Below are 15,850 nucleotides of genomic sequence, written 5' to 3'. Positions count from 1 at the left end.
AATTTACAGAAAATTCCTTTTATTTATCTGCTACATTAACCCTTGAACTCTTGCCAAACCTATCTATAATTTCTAGTGTCCACTTATCTAAAGAAATGAGAGAAAAGGGCAACTGTAGTTTTATTTTATAATGAAAGCTTGTCTTCAAATATCTACCACAGAGTATTAAAAGTCTCTTATGGAAGTTTAACAGAAAAGAATAATATATTTTTTTCCAGGATGTTGTAATGCAGATATTTGTGGCATAGAACTATGCATATAAACAAAGTCATTTAAAACATGTCCAATCATTTTAAGGAAAAAGCTTCAAGAACATCCCTTATCATTTTTATCCAAATGCTAAAAAAGCAATTATTTTACGCTGTTACGTTGAGGCATGTTTTTATATCTTTAAACCCTGCTATAAAATAATTAAACAAATTGAGAAATTGTTAATCATTGCCATGTATCTTAGAATTTTTGAAGACTACTGAAAATATGAATTTTGAATGGTTAACAGTTAATAGAAACTTCAGAAGTGTTTGACATTTATTTGACATAAATACTTTATATAGTATGTGATGTTTTAAATTATTTTATCTATTCCTTATATTTTACAGATTTAAAGGGTTGTGTCTTATGTATACTCAGCAGGGTTTTTCCATACTCTGAAAACTCTCAGAGGAGTTCCTACCTGCATGTTTTTGTACCCAGATGCAAATCACTTCTGAAATAGAGTATAAGAATTCTGTACATGGGATAGGTCTGTTAAAATGACTGGCAACCAAAGTACTCTTCCAAATTCACTTTGACTGCTGTTGAAGTCATTTTGGAATTCAAGGTATATAACATAAGCTGCAGATTATCATGATCAATTTATGAAGATAAAATAGTTAAATGAAATTCAACACATATAAAATTGAAGTCCTCAGTACATTATAGAATATTAGCACTGGAAGAGACATTAAAGCTCTATTTTCCCACACAATACAGGAACTCCCAGTGCAATATCCCTGACAAGTAATCCTGCCTCTGCTTGAATATTTCTAGGGTTAGGAAGCTTACAGATTCACAAATTAGCCCATTCATTTTAAAAGAGCTACAATCGTTAGAACCTACTTTACAGTAAGCCAAAATCTGCCTTCCCGAAGCTAGTTCTTCCAAAATAAGACTAATACCAAATAAACCCAATCTATATTTCATATATTATCTTTTCAAATATTTGAAGATTGGTCTAATATATAACTCAACATTTCTAGGTTAAAAGTGTTCCTCTTTCTATACTTTACAACTTATTCATTATCCTGGATTATTACCTCAGTTTGTTGATGTTTCTATTAAATTGTGGTGTCTGAAATAGAATATAATATCAATATATGCTATAATACAACCAGCCCACAGTGGGACTACTACTTCCTTTTTTCTGTTCACTCAATTATTTTCTGCATTTTTACAACACTGGCTCAAATGGAAGCTGTAGTCAATTCAAACCCTTAAGACTTTTTCTTACTAAGTTCTTTTAAGTGGGTACATCTGACTACTAGAACTAGAGAGGATTTCTATGTATTCTTTTTTTTTTTTTTTTTTTTTTTTTTTTTTTTTTTTTTTTTTGCGGTATGCGGGCCTCTCACTGTTGTGGCCTCTCCCGTTGCGGAGCACAGGCTCCGGACGCACAGGCTCAGCGGCCATGGCTCACGGGCTTAGTTGCTCCGCGGCATGTGGGATCTTCCCGGACCAGGGCACGAACCCGTGTCTCCTGCATCGGCAGGCGGATTCTCAACCACTGCGCCACCAGGGAAGCCCTCTATGTATTCTTAATAAACTTTAATTTACCAGGTTCCGATTATCTTAAAGCCTATCAAGGTCTTTTGTTAGCACGATTCTTCTATTCAGTATGTTGGCTCTCCCTTTTCCAGATTTGGGTTATCCTTAAATTCAAATCCTTGTGTCTTTATTTAGATTTTTGGATAAAAATGTCAAATGGGACAGGTTTGGGTAAGAGCCTTACAGTAAGTCATTACAGATGTCCTTCCTCGTTAAATGAATATCCAACATTTATTAAATACTTACTATTTCTGAGTGCTTTGTCATAATTTATTTAATTTTCAAAACAATGCTACAAGATAAGTATAATTATTATTGACCTTATTTTTACAGGTGAGGAATTGAAGCTTTGTAACTTGCCTAAGGTCACGTAACTAATAAGTGGCAGAGCCAAGATTGAAACTCAAGCAGGCTAGTTTCAGAAACCATACTTTAACCACCTCCCTCTATTGCCTCTCATTATATAATTAATTTCTCTAGATATAATTACAGAACCAGTCACGAACATACTTATTGAACTATTATTAAGACCGCATTTCTCCAACTTGTCCACGACAAACGACTTAGTTAAATGCTTTATACTGTCTATGGCCTTCCCTGATGTAGTAATCCTATTAAAACAAATTAAGTTACTTTGATGTGATTTGTTATGGTGAACTCATGGTAGCTCCTAGTGATCACTACTACTTCATTACCTAAGTGCTCACAAACCATCTGTTTAATAATCCTATTTTGCCAGGCATTGACATGGAGCTCATGAATGCTAGTAATTTTTGTGGTTGGTGGCCTGTTCCATGTCCTTTTATGAAAATCAGATGTTTGCCTATCTATGGCAGTGCTCTCATTTTCCATAATTATCAGTAGAGATTCCAGAGTCAATTCTAGATTTCCTCAGTGAAATATCATGCATTTTGAGTTACAGACTAGAATTCATGTAATATAACTATATCATCTGTTTTACAAAATCAACTTACCCCCTTGAGGTCCTCATTTCTGTTAAAAACACCTAATAACTTAATTATAATTACTCAGAGTCAAAACCTGAAAGTCTTCAATTTCTGATTTCCTTATAGTATCTCTAACAAGCTCTTCAAAAAAAAAAGTATTATGTTCTGTCTTTGTACTTTCCTTCCTATTTCCTCTACTGATGCTCTAGATCAGATGCTAGTCATCCTACACAGCTGGATTAGTTCATGAGTTCTTAAAAGGCCTTCTCTCCTCCTTCCCTCTCTCCTTCCTATCTACCTCTTTCAAACAGTAAATACTGAGAGCTGAATAAATGCACTGTACTAGCTATTAAAGATACAACAGTGAGGAAAAACAGACATATTTTCTGCTCTCACATAGCTTTAAGTCCAGTGGAGAGAGGTTAAAATAAATTAAGCAATTAATGAACAATTAACAGTAGAGATAATGCTCTAAATATACCTCTCTGAATGCAAATAACAAAGACAATTGATCTATAATGGCACTTGAAGAATGCATAGAAGTTAGTTAGGTTAGGCAGTTACTTCAGGAGATAGTGGTATACATGTAGAAATTGAAACTGAGTTGATACTCACTGCCCCAAGCCCTCATTCTTTGCCCCTCACCTTCCAGACACTCATGTAGCAAAACATAAACCATCATATACTCCTCAATCATGCGAAAAAACATACTCTCATACATTTTCACAATTCACTTGCTGTCTGGATCATTCATTCTTAGTAATTAGGAAAAGCTTCTTGAAGCAATAGCCATGGCATCTAGTATACAATACTTTAGCAGAGTGGGCACTCAATAAATATGCTAGTAGAAAGATAATGTCACAGTACTTACTTAGCAAATTGTTTTCTATCATTACATAGTGCACAGCATAAAAATACAATTATCTGCAATTATGGCTTTATTTAAATATGCCACTTTGATGGTGATACATGCTATACAAATATAAAATAGGGTAATTTGATAGTGTTACTGGATAGAGTGGGCTTCTTTAGCTAGGATGGTCTGGAAAGGTCTCTCTGAGGAACTGTCACGTGAGTCTGAGAACAGAACAATGAGGATGAAAAAGCCTGATAATGTGACGAAAGAGCATTTCAAATGGAAAAAAAAAGGTAAGTGCACAGCCCCTGAGCATGACATGATGGCAGGTTAGAATGACAGCCAGTGAGGCCAGATTGTGGTAAGTGAAAAGGAAAGTGACAGAAGATGAGATCAGGGAGGTAGGCAGGCAAGTGGCCAAATCCTGTAGGGCACCTAAGGCCATAGTAAGCATTAGAATTTTATTCTATATGCAATGAGAAGCCACTGCTATACCATCCAAAGTAAACCATTCACAGTGCTGAGATAAATCTGCTCTGAACCATTTATACTTGTTTCTTTATCTTCATTTCTTGTCATCAGGAGTATATTTATAGAAATCGGGGTTAAAGGTAGAGTCTATTATTTTGAAACAGAATTATTTTATGTAATGTGGCTAGATTTAGGACTAAAACCATGTGTATAATTCCATAGCATTTATTAACCATTACATTAACTACACTTCTACTAAAACAATGAAAAAATTTTTGTTATTATTCCTTAAGTTTGTTTTTCAATTCCTTTTCCAGACTATATTAGCATATAGTTCTTTGGAAAGTGAAGTATATTTTAATTGTATTTCTAGATAAAATAAAGAAAAATGGATTTAAAGTTATAATAAGACTAAGCAGTTCAATAGAGCTCATTTATTTGTGAAACTATTGTAACTAAATTTCAGAACAAAAAACGAACTGCTGTCCAGTACACTAACAATATTTCAGAGGGTACTGACTTAAATAAAGTGCTTCTTTCCCCTCTTTTTGGGGGGTCCAGGAAATGAAAGATAGGCTAGAGAGTCCAACTAAAAGTAGGTTACAATTATCTCAACTTGATCTTCATCAAACTCCTAAAAGGATGATTCAGCTACCTATGAAGCAGAGTATCAGCAAGTGGCTACAACAAGGAGACAGAGGAAATGAGACAAGCTCCTGTGAACACTTTATACCAATGCTTGCAGCACTTTTGATTTTTAGGGGTGAATAAACTCAGTTAAGTGGGAATTATTTTTAACCATTTTCTGTCAATCTTCCTCAGGTAGAGAGAATTTATAGAACAGATGGCTTGGACTGGAGTTATATCAGGATTTTTAATATGGTGGCATAGTATTTCTAAGAGAGACTACTTTGTTAGACTGAAAGTTTGGTTAATTTGTTAAAAAAAAGTATAGTCTATGTTGTAAAAATTCGGTCGCTACCATTTTGACCCTTGAAAAAGCCTTTCTTCACAAGAAAGAAAATGCTAACACTTAAAGAAGTTCAAAGATATTTACCTCTCATTCTGAGAAAATAAAATGCTTAAAAATAATTTACAAAATCACCACATGATATTTTAAACACAAAGTGAAAACTAAAATTAGTTTCTATAAAACAGATATAAATGATTTTCTCCTATCAAGTTTAAAACAAAGAATCAGAGTCATACATAATTCTACCTTGCCAGAGGCACGGCTATTTCTTTAAACTGACTGTTGACTATCTAATTTAATTAGAGGTATTAAACTCCACGCTGAGGTCAACAAGCCTTACTTCCTTCAATATTACACTTCAACCAGTGCTCATTAATGTGTCTACTGAATGGATTAACACACCTAAAGATATATGTACAAAGGAAAGGGGGACAACCTAATGATATCCAATTGTTCATTTGTAACAGGACACATGTTCTAGGCCTCAACTTATTACCACTAATGTGGAATTTATTAAATTCAGGAGAAAAAATACCAATACAGAAAGTGATTTTTTATTAAGGAAAACTGGTATAAGACAACTGGTTTCTATGATTAAGTTTAAGGATTTAACCTTTTATTGAAAAGAAATTGATACTGTAATAGAGCTAAAATATAAGACTGTTACTTAGAAAAATCTTACATACTAGGACTCTGAACAGCAGTAAGGGCAAGAATCACAGAGAATAGGGAAAAGGAAAACTCAGTATATAGAGAAATAAATGTTACTTTTTTTTTATTTCTATGAAAAGAAGGTTTAGAATAATTTATACTGAATTATGAGACTGGGTAAATTTTTCCTTTCTACTGAATTAAGTGAAATATTGCTTCAATTTAGCCCCAACCTTGATAAGAGTAGATTTTACTTACAGTTACTTAAATTACTAATTGAGAAAATAAGAGAACTATACCTTCCAAAATGATACCACTTTATTACATATTGTTTACAATTTTGACAGGTTTTGTTTTTATCTGGTAGGTATTATACATGTGAAAGAAGTTATGTTTTGAAATTTTCTCACTACAACAAACAAATAAACCCTTTAAATTGTTCTATTTAAGTAAAAAAAAAGCTATCTAGCCAGGGTAATTTTCTTCAATAAAACAGGTATAGTTACTTTGACAACTAATATAATAGCATGCTTGCATTATAAATTTTTAAAAAATTATAAACATATGCTTGCATTTTTAAAAGTTACATTATTTCTGGCATCTTGATACTAAACAATTGGAATACTACGCCATGTAATTGCCTGCAGTCTTTCTCTAATAATTTGAAAAAAACCCAAAAAAACTAAATAATTGGAAAAAAATACTTGTACTATTCCACTTGGTAAATTGCTAAATTTTACCTTTAGAATTAATTAGCTTAAAGGGGGAAAAAAACACAAAATTTTCTTCTAGGATGTTATGTAAGCAAAATGGTGGACGAAGCAAGCTCTTGTTTCTCCACAGAGACATTGAAAAAACATGATTATATACAGAAAACCCTGATTCCACAACAAAACCTGTTAGAACTAATATATGAATTCAGCAAAGTTGCACAGTACAAAATCAACACACAAAAATCAGCTGCATTTTTAATAATGAACAATTCAAAAAGGAAATTATAAAAACAATTCCATTTGTAACTGCATCAGAAAGAATAAAATTCTAAGGCATAAATTTAACTAAGGAGGAGAAAGGCGTATATGTTGAAAACCACAAAATATTGCTGAAAGAAATGAAAGACTACATAAATAAATGGAAAGATATCCCATGTTCATGGACTGGAAGGTTTAATATTATTAAAATGACAAAACTACTCAAAGTGATCCAAAGATTCAATGCAATCCTATCAAAATCCCAACATGGTTTTTCATAGAAATAGAAAAACTCATCTTAAAATTCATATGGAATCTCAAGAGGCTCTGAATAGTAAAAGCAATCTTGAAAAAGAAGAATGAAGTTGTAGAACTCACATTACTTAATTTCAAAACTTACTACAAAGCTACAGTAATTAAAGCATTTAATTAAAGCAAAAGGACATTCAGACCAATGGAATACAACAGGGAGCCCAGAAATAAAGCTTTTTATAGATGACCAATTGATTTTAGACAAGGATGCCAAGGTCATTCAATAAAGGAATGTGTAGTCCTTTAAACAAATGGTGGTGGGACAAATGGATAGCCATGTGCAAAAGAATGAAGTCAGACTTTTATCTCATACTATACACAAAGAATAACTAAAAATGGATCCAAAACCTAAATGTAAAAGCTGAAACTATAATACTCTTAGAAGAAAACATATAGGAAAATATTCGTAACATTGGATTTAGCAATGATTTCTTGAATTGATACTAGAAGCAGAAGCAACAAAAGAAAACATAGATAAATTGAGCTCCATCAAAATAAAAACTTCTGTGCCTCAAAGGACACTATCAAGAGAGTGAAAAGACAACCCCCAAAGTGGGAGAAAAATATTTGCTAGTCATATACCTGATAAGAGATTAACATCTAGACTATATAAAGAACTCCAACAACACAACAAGAAAATTACAAACAACCTAATTTAAAATAATGGGTAAAAGAGCTGAATAGACATTTCTCCAAAGAAGATATACAAATGGCCAATAAGCACATGAAAAGATGCACATCATTAGTCATTAGGGAAATGCAAGTCAAAATCACAAAGCATAATACTTTGTGCCTATTAGGATAGCTAATAACAAGTGTTGGCAAGGATGTAGAAAAACTGGAACTCTTGTGCATTGCTGGGAGAAATGTCAAATGGCACAGTCACTGTGGAAAACAGTTTGATAGTTCCTTTAGAAATCTAAACATATAATTTCCATATTACCCAGCAATTCAACTCATAGGTCTATACCTAAAAGAACTGAAGACAGGGATTCAAACAAATACCTGCAGGACAATGTTCATTACAGCATTATTCACAACAGCTAAAAAGTGGAAACAACCCAGTGTCTATTGATAGATAAATGGCTAAACAAAATGTATATATGTATCATGGGATACTATTCAGCCATAAAAAGGATGAAATTCTGACATGTTTTAACATCAATGAAGCTTGAAAACATTATGCTAAGTGAAATAAGACACAAAAGGACAAGTATTGTATGATTCCAACTTATATGAAGTATCTAGAACTGGAAAATTAAAAGGGAAAGAAAGCAAATTAGAGGTTACTAGGGGCTGGGTGGAGGGGTTAATGGAGAGTTATTGTTAATGGATACAGAGTTTCTGTTTGGGAGAATAAAGTTCTGAGATTTCCAGTTTCCTGCCTGGCATGTAAGGAGATGAGAAGTTGCCACTCTGTCCTAACAACAAGTAAAAAGCTAAACAACTGAAAAATCAACTACAGTACTCTTCTTAGATCAGAGAATTGAGGTCATAGGGAAAACTGCTGCCCCAAATTGCACAGACAGGCATAAACGAAGAATAACAACTTAACAGAGTAGAAAACTCTGTAGGAACCAGTGCCAGAGTAGGAAAACCTGAACTGTAGTTGACAAACTGCCAGAGACTCAGTGTGAAGAAGAATGAGAGAATGCATCAGAACCAGAGTCAGATATGGCAGGGATGTTGGAATTACAACTATGATTAATATGCTAAGGGAACTAATGGAAAAAGTAGTCAAAGTATGGATGAACAGATGGACAATGTAAGCAGAGAGATGGACATTCTCAGAAAGAATCAAAAAGAAATGCTAGAGATAACATAATATGTAAGTGAAATGAAGAAAGCCTCTGATGGGCTCATTAGTAAACTGGACATGGCTGAGGAAAGAATCTCTGAGCTTGAGGATATAACAATAGAAACTTTTAAACTGAAAACCAAAGAGAAAAAAGACTGAAAAAAAACCCATAACAGAATATCCAAGAACTGTGGGACAACCACAAAAAGTGTAACTTTTTTTTTTTTTTTGCGGTACGCGGGCCTCTCACTGTTGTGGCCTCTCTCGTTGCGAAGCACAGGCACCAGACGTGCAGGCTCAGTGGCCATGGCTCACGGGCCCAGCCGCTCCGCGGCACGTGGGATCTTTCCGGACCAGGGCACGAACCCGTGTCCACTGCATCGGCAGGTAGACTTTCAACCACTGCACCACCAGGGAAGCCCCAAAAGTGTAACATTTATGTATAGAAGGAGAACAAAGAGAGAAAGAAACAGAAGAAATATTTGAAGCAATAAGGATTGAGAATTGCCCCAAATTAATGTTAGACACCTAACAACAGATCCAGGAAGCTCAGAGAACACTAAGCAGGATAAATGGCCCCCAAACTACATCCAGGCGTATCACATGCCAACTTCAGAAAATCACAGATGAAAAAATCTTGATAAAAGCTAGAGGGGGGAAAACATTTTACCTATGGAGGAGCAAAGATAAGGATTACATCTGACTTCTCCTCAGAAATCATGCAAGCAAGAAGAGAGTGGAGTGAAATATTTCAGTGCTGAGAGAAAACTCTGCTAATCCAGAATTCTGTACCCTGTGAAATTATCCTTCAAAAGTAAAAAAGAATAAAGACATTCTCAGACAAACAAAAATTGAGGGAATTTGCTGCCAGTAGACCCGCCTTACAAGAAATGCCTTTTCAGAGGGAAGGAAAATATAGGAAAGAAATTCAGATCTACATATAGAAAGGAAGAGCGTCGGAGAATCAATAATTGAAGGCAAAATAAAAGTTTATTTTTCTTATTCTTAATCTAACACATAACAGTTTGTTCAAGATTATAAATGGCAACAATGTATTTGATAATGTATGCTTATGTATACACATGGTTATGTGTAAGTGAAATAAATGATAGCAATGACACAAGGGATAGGAGGGAAGAATTAGGCATATTGTGCTATTATAAGGTACTTGCAGTGAACCAGTATAGTATTATTTGAAAGTGGACTTAGTTGTATATGTATAGAACAAACTCTAGGGCAAGAACTGGAAAAAAATTTAAAAAGAAAAAATATATAAATGATATGCTAAGAAAGGAGAGAAAATGGAATCGTAAAATGCTCAATTATAACCACAAATGGCAGAAAAATGTAAAATAATCCAATTATATTAATGATCATTTTAAATGTCAATGGTCCAAATACACAGAGATTGTCAGAGCAGATCAAAAAAAACAAGCCTCAACTGTGTGGGGCTTGAAACCAACTTTACAAGAAACCAACTTTAAATATAAAGATATATATAGATTAAAAGTAAAGGGATGGAGAAAGATATACCATGATACCACTAATAAGAAAGTGGGAGTAGCTATACTAATTTTAGACAGAGCACACTTCAGAGCAAGGAAAGTTATCAGGGATAAAGAGTGGCATAATCTAATAATTAAGAGGTCAGCATTCCAAGAAGACATAACCAATCCTTAACGTGTATATGCCTAACAACAGAGTGCCAAAATATGTGAGGCAAAAACTGACAGAACTGCAAGGAAAATAAAAGAATCCACTATTATAGCTGGAGACTTTAATACCCCTCTCAGAAAAGGAGAGATCCAAGCAGGCAGAAAATTGGTAAGGATATAGTTGAACTCAACAGCTCCATCAATCAACTGAATATAATTGACATTCATAGACTATTTCATTCAACAATAGCAGATCACACATTCTTCCCAGACTCACAAGGAACATTCACCAGATAGACTACATCTGGGCCATAAAACACACCTTAACAAATTTTTAAAAAATAGAAATAATATGATGTCTGCTCTCAGACCATGATAGAATTAAACTAGAAATCAATAACAAAAAGATAGCTGGTAAAGCCCAAAATACTTGGAAATTGAACTACACAGTTCTAAGTAACACATGGGTCAAAGAATTCTCATGAGAAAATTAAAAATATTTTGAACCAAGTGAAAATGAAAAAGTTCTGGAAATGGATACTTGTGATGGTTGTACAACACTGTAAATGTACTTTATACCAAAGAACTGTACATTTAAAAATGGTTACAATGATATTTTGTCTTATATATATTTTTCCACAATAAAAAATTTCTATACTTATGGATGAAATAAACTATTAGTATTTAAGGTTTAATCCCTCAACATTCTCTAATAAATCCAGTACTTAAACATTTCACCATTTAACGGTATAATTTTAATTAGTACTCAACCACTTAACAATTCTTAAATGATGTTATCTCCAAAATTAATTTTGCTATGATAATGGATTGTTAAACATCCATTTCAGACTCTTCTTCAATAATTAAGGACAGACCTTTGTGACTGTTGTGAAGGAAATAAGAAATCTTACTTATCTGAGGTATTTCTACAAAGGCTGCAGGAATAAAATTTCAAGTACCTTTTAACCATCAGGTTTAATATACTGAAGTAAAAATACACTGATATAAGTTTCTTTAAAACAAATTTCAACAAAAAATGATATACTTTGTTCTGCTCTTATGTTTGCAATTGAAAATGCTATTAATTTTAGACTCTTTTGAAAAGGAAAAGAAGGTTTTCTTTTGCTCCAGGGTTTAAAAGTTGTATCCATGGAGCCATGAAAATGAGGATCACTGCCAAGTCCTAATGTTTAAAATAATTTATCTTTTTGCACTATACTCATAATTGCCTCTAATTTGAGTATGGCTTATTTTCATACAAATTTAAAATGAGGAGATGGAAGAAAGTGCTTAATTGAAGTTTTGTTTGTTTGTTTTTTTTTTTTGCGGTATGCGGGCCTCTCACTGCTGTGGCCTCTCCCGTTGCGGAGCACAGGCTCCGGACGCGCAGGCCCAGTGGCCATGGCTCACGGGCTTAGTCGCTCCGCGGCATGTGGGATCTTCCCGGACCAGGGCACGAACCCGTGTCTCCTGCATCGGCAGGCGGACTCTCAACCACTGCGCCACCAGGGAAGCCCTTAATTGAAGTTTTAATGAAGTTTTACTCCAATCCAACTCTTCACCATTTTCTTGTCAGTATTCATGTCTCATTCTGTACTTCTAAAAACTACATGCCAAGATATTCTACAGCAAATCTGTTACTAAATATACTTTCTTTCCTACACATCAATTACCTCCACCTTTACTACACATTCCAATCTAATCAGCATCCATATATTAGTTGTTCTAACCATTACTCATTTAGTAGGCAATTTCCAACAGTATTCTAACATGTAAACAAAAGGCGTCAAGGGTACTGAATCAACCTTATAAAATATTTGAGAGGAATTCTGAAGTTCCTTTTCAAAAGAGTATAAGGATAACACTGTTTTCATAGGCTATTAATGAAGTATGAAGAGATTCGATATCAGGCAACATGATAACAGAGTACCAAGTAAAATGATATATGATATTAAGTTGGTTACATTCAGTAGTAGTTTTGAATAAATTGAGGAGTAGGAAGAAGAAGTGAAGATAAAGAAATGTTGGACAAGGTTTCACTTTAAAAAAATGTTTCTCCCTAAAAAAATTAAACATGGATTGAACACATACAACTTTATTCTGAGGTATGTCTGTGTCACTAGAGTGATTTTTGAATGCTGGTGCTGGCTACAGCAAAATGGTGGTGTAGGTTTTAAAAGACATAGCCCATCAAAACCATTCCACTATATCTCTCATAAATATTCTAAGGCAGTAAAATCTATTTTAATGAATTAATGCTTATTTTATCTGCTATATTAGTTTTGGTTAAAATTTATGAGGGCACATTATATTTTAAGTGATTTGTAATAATTTACATTTTAATTTTTTTCCTCTCCGTCAATCAATGTAAATGTTATATCTCTCTGTGTGTGGGGTCTTGAATTATAATTTCACCAATCTGCACATATACTGAAGTTTTTCAATTTGTCAGATGCCCATTTTCTTGAAGGCAAATGCTTTGTTAAGACTATAACTTTCAATCATATCATTAAGGAAAACAGAGTTTACTCTGCAACAATACTGTTTCTGAAGACACTACTGGGTGAAGAATGGAGTATTCAGAAATAGTTCTTGATCAATTAGATGACTTGCTTACATATTTTATGTATTACTAAGATTTTAACTCTGAGCACTTTTTTTCTTAGCACTTACTTTTTTGGTCAAAGAGTCATCAGAATCAGAAGGCATTCTTGTTGATACGTGAAATATTACTTCAACTGTAGAGGTAGCAAAATATGGTGTGGTCAATCCAGTGCTTTTATTTCTTTGTAGTCCTCCCATGAAACCGCAGTGGTTTGTAAGATTTACCTAGAAGCAATGAAAAGACACATAATATTAATTAACTAAACAAAACTAAAAACCTCACTATGTAAAAAGACTCAAATTTCTCACTTTGCAAAAACATGAGGAATGAAGTCTTCTGCATGTTATCAACTATGGTTTGGCCCAGAATTATTAGTTAGAGCTATTCAATTCACACTGGTAGATTTTCTTAAGTATTTGAGGGTCCCTAATTAGTAGGAACTAATTAGCAAAGAAATCAATCGCTGTGCACTATGCATCTTTTGTTAGGCTACGAGATGCTAAATGGTAACGGCTGTGGGGGATGCCGAGGGCAGAAAGTAAAAACCAAGTGGCAAAAATCAAGACTGGAAATGATTTGGGGATAAGTTAAAACAGTAATGTCATTTTGATAAAACGATTAATTGTGTCATATTTACTCATTGAAATTGGCTTCCTAATTATTAGTACCTATCATAGCCCAGAACAAAATACAAAAATGTGGGGGGCTTCCCTGGTGGCGCAGTGGTTGAGAGTCCTCCTGCCGATGCAGGGGACACGGGTTCGTGCCCCGGTCCAGGAAGATCCCACATGCCGCGAAGCGGCTGGGCCTGTGAGCCATGGCTGCTGAGCCTGCGCGTCCGGAGCCTGTGCTCCGCAACGGGAGAGGCCACACAGTGAGAGGCCCGCGTACCACACACACACAAAAAAACAAAAAACCCCACAAAAATGTAGAACTTAATTACACTTCAAATGCATTAAAAAAACTACAAATTAATCTGTGCAAAGTCTTTAAAATCTCCTTTTTTCCTGATTATAAATATGATATATTTACTATCAGGGTTGTTGCACTGGACGATATCCCCTGGACTTCTGTGATGCACAGAAGCCAGCAACTTGTGTTCATTGTAGAAAATCAAAGAAATATTGTAAAGAAAAAATAAAATTTAAACACTGCTTGTATCTCTCCATTCAGAGAAACCAGTTATGAACCTGCTTGTAAAAAACAAAATATAAATATGTGAAAAAGTGGAAACCTATAAAAACAAACTTCTGCACCGTGTGAACTGAACACATCTCAACTATCAATATCAGTTATTAATGGCTGAATGTATGAATAACAAGTTAGTTTTTATGCCATTATCAATCATTTATAATATTTTAAATTTATTTTTAAACTCAGTAATACATTCATACAATTAAAAGTTCAAAAGATACAGCAAAATTTTTCCTTCCATATCTCTCATCTCTAGCTACTCAGTTCCACTCCGAGAAAGCAATTTAAGTACGCTTCCAAAAATGTTCTCTATATACAATTAAATTTTTAAAGGTATGTATGCACATATACACATGTATGTATGTACACATGTGCACACACAACACGGATACACAATGTTCTGCACCTTGCTTTTTTGCATTTAAAATACCTTGAAAAATACTCCTTATTAGTAAGTAAAGAGCCTTCTCATTCTTTTCTTCATGGCTTCACAAAAGTCCCTTTTCTTCATGTACAATAATTTAACTAGCACTCTACTTGACAGATATTTAGGCTTTCCCGATTTTTTGCTATTACAGTCAATGCTACAATGAATAACACTGAACACATGTCATGCTGCATTTGTGAAAGCAGATCTGTAGGACAGATAGTCAAAAGTAGAAATGTAAGTCAAAGGACATGTGCACATCTAATTTTGAAACTGACTACCAAACTGCTCTCCATAGATGGTACCAACAGTGCATGAGAGTGCCTGTTTCCCTCGTATGCTCTCAAATATATTATCAAACTTTATGACCTTTGCTAATTTGTTAGGTTAAAAAATGGTATCTTAGTGTACATTTCTGTTCTGTTTTACTTTAGTGAGAAAGTTATTTACTTTCAGGTCAATTCTCTGATTATGTAAAGGAGAAAGTCTTGGTTTAGTGCTCCTTTGCTATAAATAATTCTGTAACACTTGCAGATATCTATTTTTTAATTAAACGTTTTATCTGGAGGTAATTATAGATTTACACAAAGTTTTAAGAAATAATGAGATCCTATGTACCCTTTCCCCAGATTCCCCAATGCAAAATCCTATTATAACCAGGATACTGATATTGACATGATTCAGAGACAATATTTTCATCACCACAAAGATTCCGTGTTGCCCTGTTATATGAGCAACACTCACCTCCATCCTACCCTACCCTCCTTTTTAACCCCTGGCAATCACTAACCTGTTCTTTACTAAAACTGTCATTCCAAGAATGTTATAAAGTGGAATTATATGGCATGTAACCTTTCCAAGCATTTGGAGATTTTGCCATTATCTTTCTGTTCATGATTTCAAGTTTGATCCTACTGTATATGGAGAAAACACTGTATGATTTCAATGCTTTTAAACTTGCTGAAGTTTGTTTTAATGGCCCATATATGGCCTATCTTGGTGTATGTTCCATGGGCACTTGAAAATAATATGTATTATGGTATTGGTGGGTGGAGTGTTCTATAAATGGCAATTAGATCCTGTTGGTTGTTGGTGGTGTTGAGTCCTATATACTTGCTGATTTTCTGTCTACTTCTCTCAGTTATTGAGAGAGGGGTGAAATCTCCATTTATAATTGTGAATTTGCC

The 15,850-nt window shown here is 34.1% G+C and overlaps 1 protein-coding gene across 8 annotated transcripts in view; it reads right to left on the bottom strand.

Moving 5' to 3' along the window:
- Positions 1-15,850, bottom strand: part of RALGAPA1 (Ral GTPase activating protein catalytic subunit alpha 1) — a 236,799-nt gene that overhangs the window by 30,380 nt on the left and 190,569 nt on the right. For all 8 annotated transcript variants that reach the window (XM_059056514.2, XM_067028578.1, XM_067028577.1 and 5 more), the window contains one exon: positions 13,111-13,266. In XM_059056514.2, the coding sequence (XP_058912497.1) occupies positions 13,111-13,266 (156 nt within the window). The remainder of the gene's footprint in view (positions 1-13,110; positions 13,267-15,850) is intronic.

This window comes from Kogia breviceps, chromosome 3 (assembly GCF_026419965.1).
Source record: "Kogia breviceps isolate mKogBre1 chromosome 3, mKogBre1 haplotype 1, whole genome shotgun sequence".
NCBI lineage: Eukaryota > Metazoa > Chordata > Mammalia > Artiodactyla > Physeteridae > Kogia > Kogia breviceps.
This window is presented reverse-complemented; position numbering and strand designations above follow the sequence as displayed.